The 12,287-nt window shown below is 40.9% G+C and overlaps 1 protein-coding gene across 12 annotated transcripts in view; it reads left to right on the top strand.

Annotated features, from left to right (window-relative positions):
* The window catches only part of TENM3 (teneurin transmembrane protein 3), a 721,265-nt gene that overhangs the window by 257,478 nt on the left and 451,500 nt on the right, over nt 1–12,287 (top strand). For all 12 annotated transcript variants that reach the window (XM_060246485.1, XM_060246482.1, XM_060246496.1 and 9 more), the window contains one exon: nt 3,684–3,986. In XM_060246485.1, the coding sequence (XP_060102468.1) occupies nt 3,755–3,986 (232 nt within the window). In that variant the 5' untranslated portion in view covers nt 3,684–3,754. Of the gene's footprint in view, nt 1–3,683; nt 3,987–12,287 lie in introns of those variants that run through there.

Genomic DNA, 12,287 nt, shown 5'->3' with positions numbered 1-12,287 from the left:
CAGAAATAGCCTTCAAAATGGCTGCCTGCAAGAAAACTATAAAAATGGCTGATTTCCTGCCCTAGCAACAGTGGGCAGAAGAGCTAACAAGCACAGAAAAAGCCTTTACAATGGCTGCCTGCAAGTTCCACAAAATAGCCACCGATGAGCTCCAGCAACAGCAGGCAGAAAAACAGATAGCCCGGATCAGATACACCCTAGGGGTGAGGAGAGGGGGGTGGAGGGGAGAGCGTGGAAAAGATGGTAACCCTCAGCAGCCCCCTAAAAAAGCCCCTGCCAAGTAATAAGATGTGTGGGGGGAAGGGGTCCCAAGGAGCACTTTCAATCTGCGCAGCAAAGCGCAGTGCCGCCTTTACCTAAACCCTTCCATTAAAAAAGTGGGGAGGAAAGCACTGGCCACACAAAACTGCAGAGGCTGGCTGCAAACCACTGTGTCCTAGTGATGCTCCGTCATCCACGCTGAGGTCCCCCGATGCTCCACATGCTGCTACACGTCCACAGCTCCCACGCCATTATGGCTGCAGCCGAGGAACAAGAGCAGGTGATCCACAGCCTCTATCTGGGGAGAATCTGCAATGAGCTCCTTCCAACCTGAGCACGAGGCGAAGACTGAGAGGAGGGAACCCGAGCCCGCCTCTAGGCGTGCCTGCTCTGCCCCCACCTTCATTGCTGCCCTGTCTGTTCCCCTTCCTTGTGAGGAGGCAAAATGGCCCCCAGAAGCAAGGCTGTGCAGCTTGCTTCTGGATGGGAACCGCAAAGTGGTAAAGCTGCAGTACTGCAGTTGGAGCCCTCTGCTTGATCCCAACAAAAGCTGGTTCAGGTAGCCGGCTCCAGGTTGACTCAGCCTTCCATCCTTCCGAGGTCGGCAAAATGAGTACCCAGCTTGCTGAGGGGAAAGTGTAGATGACTGGGGAAGGCAATGGCAAACCACCCCGTAAAAAGTCTGCCGTGAAAACGTTGTGAAAGCAACGTCACCCCAGAGTTGAAAACGACTGGTGCTTGCACAGAGGACTACCTTTATACACACACACACCTTGGATTCACATTAGAACACCTTAGCTTTCTGTAATCTAAAAATGAAAAGATGTGATGATTAAAGGCCTTTTTAGAATTTTAAATTAAAATATGAGTGTAAATTAAATACATGCTGTGACTCAGTTTAGGGAGATGCTTCAATTTAAACAAATTAAATACGTTAAATAGTGGTAGGTGAATAGATATGAAAGAACCTTTGTTTTATTTTCTTTTGTTAGACAAGAAAGAAGCAGAACTTGTTGCAGCTTACTGATGTACTGTGTATTCATTGTAATAGTGTTTTTGCAAAAGAACTGGCAGTTTCATTCCTTAGCTTTGTACAAGAATTAAGTGTCATATTTCAAATGCCTTATACTAAAAGAATCACTGAGGAAAGAGATGACATTCTGTCCTGTCTTCCAAAGACAATGGGAAAAAATGGCCTATAACAGCAGTGAGCTAAAACCAGGCATATCAGTCTTCAGAACTTAAGGTTGGTTTATGTATTAGTGGGGGGAAATTCCCAGACTGCTAATTGATAGTGTTTCAGTTTTAAAAACCTGTATCTTATTTGCTTTCTAACCATTAAGAAACATTGTAATTATATAAACACTCTGCACCATTACATTGACAAGTATATACTTGGGCTACAGTGTTGTGAGCTGAAAGAAAGTTGTGGATCAGGACTTTTGTCACTGCCTTCCTCCCCGAAAAATTCTAACTCTGAGGGTCAAGAGTATGGCAGAATGCAGTCAGAGGGGAATTGGCATCACACACACACTCCAGTTCTCTTCCATATTATTGCCAGAACAGGAATTTTTGATTCAACCTCATTTACCCCCAGTTAAAAAGGATTGGTTTTACAATCTAGAGAGCTTTGAAATTTAAGCAAATCACATGGCCATGAAAAAATTTCAAGAACTGGCAATGATAATAAATGGCTTTTATAATATTAGTGTATTTAAAATTACTTGCATCAAACAAATACAGGGTTCAAGTAAGTATTCTTATCCACAAATTACACATTCAAGTTCCATCAGGTACAACTAGGGTTGCCAAGTCTCCAGCAGCTGCCAACGGAGGAATTTCCCCCCAAATTGCTAGGGCATCCTCATGTGAAACCATTGAGTTTTCTGTGAATTGCTAGAGCGTCCCAGCATCACATGACTGGCGCCATATGTCACTTCTGGGTGTTATACCAGTTCTGTTACATGCAACAAGCTTTGCCCAAAATTATACACTTGCTAAATAATGTGATTCTCTTAGCACTTAGGATCAGTGTGACCAGCTGATATAAAACTTTCACTTTGGTTGCATTGTTAAATGCGAACATCAACCAAAGAGAAGGGGTTAATATGCACAATCACAACCTTAAGATCTGCTTCCTGATAGAACACCTTGTAGTAACAGCTGAACAACAAAAATTGAACACAGAATGATCTGGCAGCTATCCGCCATCATTTTAAGATCAGTATAGCACCTGATACTGTTTTATGTTTTTTTATATTCTTGTATTTTTATATGTTTGTGGTTTATATCAATTACTGGTTTTTATGTGATGTTTTTATGAGAATGTAAGCTGCCTTGAGCCTGCTTCAGCGGGGAGGGTGGGATATAAGCTGAATAGAATAAATAAATCCAAAAACTACTAAAATATATGGTTACATACTTTACATACTAAGGGAAAAATGACTAACAGGAAATATAAAAACATCTTCCTAGTTTTTGAATTAGACTCAGAATGGGCACTTACAAATGCAGTTTGGTTTGTGAATGAACTACGAACCTGACTAGTCAACTCGCGTACAAATTGAACTGAGTTTTTGGGGTTTGTGTCCAAAAGAGCTGAGCTGTGGGGCAGCCTGTTCACATGACTCAGTTGCTTTGGGCTCTAAACAGCTGAACTGTGGGAACAGGCTGCCCCTGCAGCTCAGCTGTTTCCAATCTAAACAAGTCCCTGCAGCTCAGCTGTTTAGATCGGAAACAGCTCGGCTATGGGGGTACCCTGCTCCTACAGCTCAACTGTTTAAAGTGGCTTTCTTGGGCCATCAGCTCCATGCTCAGATCCATTTAAACTCTTGCTTACTGTTCTCTGCAGCTCCCACCCATTTAAACCAAATAGTGGAGTGTTTTTTTCATGAACCACCACAAACTGCATCAAAATTCACAAAAGTTTGTGGTGGATTTTTAGTTCATGAAAATTTCTTCATGAACCATGAACCAGCCAAAATTCATGATAAACTTTAGTTCATCAGCCAGTTCATGCCTCTCTCTAAATAAAACTTTTTAATAACAAAATCAAATTGTTATTTAATTAGCTGAAAATGGAGTCCACCAAGAACTGATGCTGTCTAACTTTCCTAATGCATACTTGGTGACTTGAACAGGAAGTGGGACAAATTAGCTCTGCTGTGTAAATTGCACCTTTAGTAGTGTGTTCTGTAATTTTGTTGTTGGCAGGGATTTCTCAACTGATGTACTGGTTGTAATTCTGAATAACTGCCCTATTTTGGTCTCACTGTCAAATATAGTTTAATTGTATACAAAAGTCAACATTAGGATGTTTGACTAAGGCTTTTACTTTTCAGTAATTACATAGCTGCCAATGCATATGAACATACGTGGTGCTATATAAGTACATAAATACAATCTTCTAAATCATCTTACAGGTGGACTTAAATTGAATGTAGAGGGTAATTCCAAATAACCTGGCCTGATGCGCATACAGAAGGAATGAAGCATGGATGTGAAAGAACGCAGACCTTATTGCTCCCTGACAAAGAGCAGAAGAGACAAGGAACGGCGTTACACAAATTCTTCAGCAGAAAACGAAGAATGCAGAGTGCCTACACAGAAGTCTTACAGTTCGAGTGAAACCTTGAAAGCTTTTGATCATGATTCCTCCAGATTGCTGTATGGAAACCGGGTAAAAGATTTGGTCCACAGGGAATCAGATGAGTATAACAGGCAAGGTAAGCATAATGTTTCAATACAGTCAGTATATATATATTTTAAAGTAAGAATGTGTCATTCATTTTCTGGGAGGTCCATGCCTTCATATCAGTCTTTTAAAAATTATTTTGGAATTTTGTTTATCATGCTAATCACTTTATTGACTTCACAATGCTGTGAGGGGCGCTGAGGGGGAAATAAGCTTAATTATTTCTGTTTCAAAGATGTTGATTCAGTATCTATGGTCAGTTGAGAATGATTGCTTTGCTATCCATATGTCAAGGTGAGAGGTATACTTTGGAACATTTGCAGAGTCCTTATTTGGGGTGTCAGATTTAGCCATCTATATGCTTTTGAAGCTTCAGTCTTGGTCCTTTGCCAAGCCACACAGGTGGTAAGACAACTGCAGTACTTGGCTTGGTTTCCTGTATTGTTGTGGGGCTGTTGCACGGAAACAAGGTTGCTGTTCTTTTTCTTCCACTGAGACTAGTAATATGTCATGCCCAGAAATGAATACAGGCAGACTGCACAGACAAGCTCTACACAACTATTTCGCTCTTATGGAACTCTGTTCCCCATTGAATTAGTCAAAATTTGATTATTCAGATTTTTTATTCAGGATAAACAAGTGCATTTTAATTACAGTATATTTAACTTGGATTGCTAAAGAGCCACTCATCTGTGATTATAGATCCAGATGGGCAATTGTATTTATCTAAAGCAGTAGAAAAAAGTTAGAGTCCAGTGGCACCTTTAAGACCAACAAAGTTTTATTCAAGGTGAGCTTTCATGTATCTAAGGATGTGTGCATGTGCATGAAAGCTCATTCCTTAAATAAAACTTTGTCTAAAGGTGCCACTGGACTCGTTTCTGTGATTAATTACCAGTTACCAATTTTTTAATCCCTAATCTCTATGATACTTAGTCAGCCTTCCACCCTTCCGAGGTCAGTAAAAGGAGTACCCAGCTTGCCAGGGGCGGCCCAACGCCCCATGGTGCCCTAGGCAGACTTGCTTCCTGGCACCCCCCCCCCCAAAGCACCCTCATGCCTCCCCCCGTGGCTCAGTGTTCCCCCTCACAGCTCCATGCCTCCTCCTCCCTCCCTTCCCCACCCAGTCGATTTCAAAGCAGAAACTGGCTCTAGGGCCGCGTTCTGGCAAACTAAAGTGTCCCCCCTCTACCATGGATTGCTCGAACAGCGGGTAAAACCGCGTAGCGGGGCCACACTCACAGTCTGTCAGCACTGGTGTTCTGAAAGGGCAGTCTTGCTGTTGCTGACTCCTCCCTTCCCCACTTCCATGGGAGGGGGGGCTTTAGATTGCCAGAACACATCGCTAGAGCCAGTTCTGGCTTTGAAATCGACATGGCGTGAGGGAGGGATGAGAAGGCGTGCGGGGGGGGGCAAACTAGGCGTTTGCCTAGGGGGGAGGTTGGAAGGCCGAATTTGCCACCCCCGCCCTGCTGGCACCCTAGGCAACCACCTAGCTTGCGCAATGGGGGAGCTATCCCTGCAGCTTGCTGGGGGTAAAGTGTAGATGACTGGGGAAGACAATGGCAAACCACCTGTTAAAAAGTCTGCCAAAAAAAGTCATGATGTGATGTCATTCCCATAGGTCAGTAATGACTAGGTGCTTGCACAGGGGACTACCTTTACCTTTATTTGATAATTGGAAAGGTGGATACCAAATAAAAGACGAATAAACAAGTTCATGCTTTTATGAGCTTCTGTGGATGGTTTGAAAGGCTTTCTTACCTGACTGTCCTGAAGCTGAATATATGTGGTATTCAGTTAATGGCCTGTGCACAGCTACAGTCACAGTTACCATCAATCAAAAGATCCACAAAATATATACCTCGTGTTCCACTGCACCAAACACTAGAGTTCCCAGGTGTCTCAATATGGTGGTTGGCCACCCCTTCGTTGTGAAATGGGACAATTCTTTTTTTGTTATTATTATTGCCATTGTCACACACAGTGTGATATCACTTCTGGGGAAAAGTGAAAGTGAAAACTGAAAAGCATACAAGTTTCCAATAGTTTGTAGAGTGTAGAGTGATAAGACATCACTTCCAAGTTTTCCCTAAAAGTAACATATTACACATGAGAACAGCACCCTGTGCTTCTGCCCCCTATCTCCTCCTGGGTGTCAGCCATCAGTTGACATCTCTACCAAACATACATGTATCTTTTAGTAATAAAACCCATGGTGTGATGGCAAATCCCAGCTCCCTCATTTGTTGGGTATCAGGTATCAACTATTGGCTAATGAACTGTCACTATCCCTGGCCTCCTATAATCTGACTCCCCTGCCCCCACCCACTATAGGCCCAGAAATGTTGAACAAACTGCCAAAACAGTCTTACCTCAGAGACAGATACATCTCAGATGCTTCTCTCTGTTTTCTCCATCAAACAACCTCAGAAAGGTCTGCTGCTCTACTGCAGTTTCACGAAAGGCATCATGGCCACTGCCAGCAACAGACGTATGCCACCCTATCAACAACCCACACAGAAAGCGTCCCACACACACAGCCTCCAAAGGCTGCTGAAATAGCCAGGGAGCCTGGCACTGCCAGGCATTTCCTCTGTGGACATGACTGTCCCCCTTTTTACTGTCTTTCCTGCCTCTTTTCTGTCACTCCTTCTTTCCCTCCTCCCTTCAGTCTCTCCCCAGGATGGTTGCCTGAGAAGAAGATAGGGAAGCCTCACAGGTTTGTTGTTCAGATCAAAGAGGGGAGAGAAATAAGGAGAATGATGTAAGTTGCTTTGATCCCCCTGACTATGAAGAAATACTGTTCTTTTCCTATGTAGAGGCTGCAGGGTTGCCAACTTCAGATTAGAAAATTCCTGGAGATTTAAGGGATGGGGCCTGGAGAGAGTGGGGTTTGAAGAGGGTTGGGACCTCAGACAGGTATAATGTGATTTCTTCTTGGAGAACCACTGTTGCCAATCTCCAGATGAGGGCTGGAGATCACTCAGAATTACCACTGCTCTCCAGATGGCAGAGATCAGTTCCCCTTGAGGCGGGGGGGGGGGTGGGAAGACAGCTAGGATGGGGGGATCACTCACCCAGAGCCTCCTTCTAGAGCTTGCTATATTTTTCTTCATAATGGGCCTTACTCCTAGTAAAAATATAAAGTATAACTATTAGTATTAAATATATAAATAAATATATTTTTTAATTTACCAGATATGACGTACAACAGGTTTATGCGGACTTAGAGGCAGTGCGTATGAGTGACAGTCAGTGGAACTACAAACTGCAGTGGAAATCCAACTGTTTTCACCAGCTACCTAACTGCCCCCTCTTGACAGCAGAAGTTCCCCCTATCAGAGCTAATAGAACTCACTCTGGTTGAGGGAACTTCTGCTAACTGTCAAGAGGGAGCAGTTAGGCAGTTGGTGTTGCTGCTAGAAAGGAGAGGGGACAAAGTTCCTAGGGGAGAGACTCTGAAGGAAAAGGGTCTGTTAAGCCCTGTCTGTAGCAGAGGAGTGTGGTGTGACTTCTGAAAATGACAGACTTGGGGGGGGGGGGGGGTTGACAGTGATTCTGGCAAGTCACTGTCAAGCAAGTCAAAAGAGGTTATTGCTCTTAAGAAGAAGAGAATAGCAAACTGACCATAGGAAGTGGGGTTGGGTAGGAAAGCCCCTGCTCTATAGTTAAAGCTTTATAGGTTCTCAAGTCTGTGTGACTATCTAGTAACAAGCTCCAAAAGAAGGTATAAGGCACTCTTATCTATAGTACCAGGAAGCCAAAGTAAACAAAGAAAACATTCTAAATATCTTTAGTGTTGTAAAAAGCAGTTTTGAATGTATCTTCAAACCTCTCTACCGATCCTCACTTGCAAACATAGTTTTCTGTCCCCAGCCTTTTTGTTCTAATACATTTGATATCTGTAGTGGTTAAATGCAGGGACTCTTACCTGGGAGAACCGGGTTTGATTCCCCACTCCTTCACTTGCAGCTGTTGGAATGACTTTGAGTCAGTCACAGCTCTCACAGAGCTGCCTTGAAAAGGCAGCTTCTGGGAGAGCTCTCTCAGTCTCACCTACTTCGCAGAGTGTCTGTCGAGAGGGAGGAAGGTAAAGGAAATTGTAAGCCACTCTGAGTTTCAGAGTGAAGGGCGGGATATAAATCCAATATCATCATCATCTACTTCTTCGTTTTTTCTCATGGAATATTTTGATGACTGAAACAGAGAAGGTGATTTTTTATTGGGGAGATAATTAGTGGTCACCTTGTCACATCAGAATACATCTGCATATGTAGAATTATCTCTCTTCACTTCTGCTGAACCTTGGGAATCTGGGTAAGGGGAAAGAGTCCCTCTCTGCATTCCTTCTCTCCTCAACATGAGGCAGCAAGTTGAATGGGACAGTGAAATTACCAAAGTACACAGAGGATGGTATGCTGCTGTGGAGAAAAGAGAATAAAACAACTGCTACCCCGTTGTAGCTGTAAGCCTGACAGAGCTTTTTGGCCAGCTATAGAATTGTTGTGGAGACCTTCAGGTACCCTGGAAATGAAACAGAACTGAGTCCAGATTAATTTCTGAGTTTAAATCCCAAGCCTGAAGAAATTGGTGAATGAAACGGGAATTACCAGTTAACAATTCTGTCACAATCTACTTTGTATGGGATTTCAAGATATACCAATTCTACTGTGAAACTAATCTATGTATTTGTGTGTGGAACGTTTTGAAGATACACTTGTTTGATTAAATTTTTGATACATAGATACATCCTAGTAATTCTGATCACATATACCTTTAGAGATTTTTGGTTGCTCACCCCATTGTGGCCAGCAGGCCTGTAGCTATGAGAGAGCTTTTCCCAGGCAAAGCTCCCTTCCCAATTTGTCCAGCCTGGCCAGAAGATTGATTTTCTTGTGTCTGCTCTAGTAGGAGAGACAGAAAGAAAAAAAAACCTTTTGTAGGTAAAAGCTGTTTTTAATTTCCCTGTTACCTGACAGCTTCTAGATGTTTTAGCTGGAGATATGAATTAACCATTTCTAGCTGGGAAATTAGCATTGACCATTAACATTTCTAAAAGTGTTGTTGGACAGAAGAGAAAATTTGAATGCTGTAGGCAAGACCTCCTACAGCATTGTTCCCTTTCCTCATAAGGGCAGCTGTTTCAAGGTGAAAACCATCTGACTAACAAAAACCCTACTGGGCATTGGCCTTGTGCACTTGAAACATGCGGCAGTAGCCACATTGGGGAATTATGGCATAAAGAGCCTCATGTGGCACTAGATACTGCCACTTCTCTAGATGTTCTGTATATAATCATATATTCTTCTACATTATGGAAGAATTATAGATAGATAGTATTATATGTATAGTATATAGAGCTATATTATAAAGTTGTAGGGGTTTGTGTATATAAAATTAGTTCTTGTAACCGTTATTTAAATTATGTATATGCTACAAAAAAATTTTTAAGGTGCCACAGCACTCTTTTTTTCCTGCAACAGACAAACACAGCTACTCTACTGTGGTAAAATAATGGATCCCCATTATTTTAAACAGCCATGATTACTTAGAATAAAAAATATTGCTGCTATAGTGTCACTGTATGGTTGTTTTTTTCATCATCTCTTGTCCATGTTAAACATTATTTGAGCGGTGTTGTCATTTCGTAAGGTGCATACAGATAAGAGATGTCTACTCTCTTCTTAATTCATTGTGCCCTAAACCAGAACTGTGAAAAGTAGGGTTTCTTGAAAAAGCAAGTAGCTGTCTCACCCTTCGGTCAGAACTGCCATGCAAAAAGTACATGGGCCATATTCATTCAATAATGTCGCTTGTAATGTTGAAAGTGAGATTGATAACGGTTGTGAAATAAAGTCAGTATATGAATATGGATGAGCAAATGCTACTGATGTAAATGGTATTGTCATTGACACTGTATCCTACAGCAGCCTCACTTAACAACTTAATAAAAAGGGTAGCTGTGCATTAGAAACACACTTGGTCTCTTTTGAATTGCTATACAGACACAAGTTTCTTGATATAAAGCTTAAATACTGAACAGTTTCAAAATTATAAAGCAATCGTGTTAGGCAGTTAGAATGCAAATTACATAAAAATCTGGAACTATCATTATCCAAGGTATTCCAGTCCTTTTCGAATACAGTTTTAGACCTTAAGTAGTGTTGATTTGGCATTACCCAGAGTTCCTCTGAATTACCCACGATGGTCCATAACTAACTGCTGTATTGCATTGACCACATCAGGAGGTTTATGAACATAGCAACTCCCACCATTTTGTAATCAAGATGCAAATTAGTCAGAATGTCAAACGAATTGCAGCCAGTCCCAATTATAATGAGAACTGAATATTTATTGCTTATTTGTTTGTTGTCAAGTCACCACTGACTTATGGCAACCCCATAGGGCTTTTAAGGCAAGAGATGTTCAGAGATGTTTTGCCATAGACAGCCTCCATGTCACAACCCTTGATGATCTCCCATCCAAATACTAGCCAGGGCTGACCCTGCTTAGTTTCTGAGGTCTGATGAGATTGGCATTGTCAGCCTATGCAGGTCAGGCCACTGCAGAATTATCAGCATACATTATATTTTGTCTTTCAGAATAACAGAAATATTAGATGTACTACCTTGATTAATTGCATAAGATTAATGTCTTTGTAACTTCCTATATCCTACTGAGAATTTAATGAGAACCAAGAGTCAGTCAGATTTAAATTCCTCGTAACTTTTAACTATTTCTTTAATAGCAACTTTCAGTGTATCATGAGTCACTTTTTTAAAAAAAAAGAAAACTTTAAGTGCAGATTTTAGTGCAGCCCAGGATACCACTGTTGGAAAGTGTAAACATATGCTCTCTTCCCTTGTTTTAGGCTGCATTCAGTAGTCATGATTAATCACAGTTTGTTTAAACCAATTTATTGAATTAACCACAATTAGTACAGCAAAATTATCAAACGTCTGCTTGGAAATTCCATTTTGTTCCAGTGAGAATTGACTGCAGCAGAAGCAGTAAGATTATGTACCATCCTGCAACTTTGATTGTATACCATGGAATGATGCCACTGAATGAGACAGGGTTATCCTGGGATTCTTGCATTTGGATCAGGGTTTCTACATGTCAGAAATCACAAGCCAGGATATAACTCTGTTAAAGAATCCTGGTTTGTAGCACTTGTGCCAACCAACTTATCAAACATGCTTTGTGCTAAATTGCAATTTTATCAGTAATTTGTATTAGTGTGATATCTGAATGCCTTAATCATGACTAAATGTGTATTTGAAGTCCTTGATTAACCAATTATGTTTAAGTAGTTGTACAAGAAGAAACAGTGGAGATTGTTGTAGTATGGCAGAATGGTTTTATTTTGTTGCTTATTGAATTGTGTTCTTTATAAAAGTGCATTATTTCACCAGTCTCTAGACAGCCAGTGTTTCAGGAATTGGGGCAGCTGAAGGACTGAAATGCCAATTCCTGGAATGTTTTTTACAGTGACATATGGTTTACTGTTTGGTCTTTTAAAAGCATTTGGTATGCCCTATTGGCTTTCTGTAATGCTTGCTGTTCTAGCAGCTGTGATTGCTACCTGTAGGTTTGATAAAATTTAGATTACCCTTGGCTTGTTATGCATTCTTGGGTAGTGACTCATCATGAATTAAAGAGAATTTCTTAACATTGTCTTGCATGGATATTTATTTTGTCCAAGGTCATAGAACACATTTTAACAATAGTAAAAGTATAAATCATTCTAGCATCTCATATTAACCTCTCTATCTTACCTTCAAAAGATGCATTTTGTGTAGTACATAATATGTAGTATACTGGATTACCAGGTTGCAGACTCTTGGCAAGTAATTATAATAGATAATTTGTACAATTAAAATCTGTAAAATAATTCTGTTATATCATAGTTATTTATGTATACACAATGAAATACAAAGGTAGCACCTAAAGTGCTACAGTCCTTTCTACTCTAGATCAAACAAAATCCCCAATTAAATAATGTTAGTTAGAATATGCTTGATAGAAGGAAATTTTGGACTCTAAAGTCATTATTTGATGCTTTAGGTTGGTTTTAGTTTTTAGCACTTTTGAGTTTGTGCCAGTACAGTGGCTCTAAAATCCAAAATAAATTATACACTTGCACTTATGCAAAGCTCTTTGATTTTGCTTTGGAATTTTATACCATTTTTTTCTTTTAAGGGAGCATGCAGTGACTGACAGAAGATCTTGTGCATGACCATCACCTGTTATCATTGTAAAATTCAACCTACATAGCTTCAAAACAATCATAATAATACCGGAATGTGAGGCTGTCATTTTATAGGAC

This window comes from Heteronotia binoei, chromosome 9 (assembly GCF_032191835.1).
Source record: "Heteronotia binoei isolate CCM8104 ecotype False Entrance Well chromosome 9, APGP_CSIRO_Hbin_v1, whole genome shotgun sequence".
Classification (NCBI taxonomy): Eukaryota; Metazoa; Chordata; class Lepidosauria; order Squamata; family Gekkonidae; genus Heteronotia; species Heteronotia binoei.
Note: the sequence above shows the minus strand (reverse complement) of the source record. Positions and strands in the feature narration are given on the sequence as shown.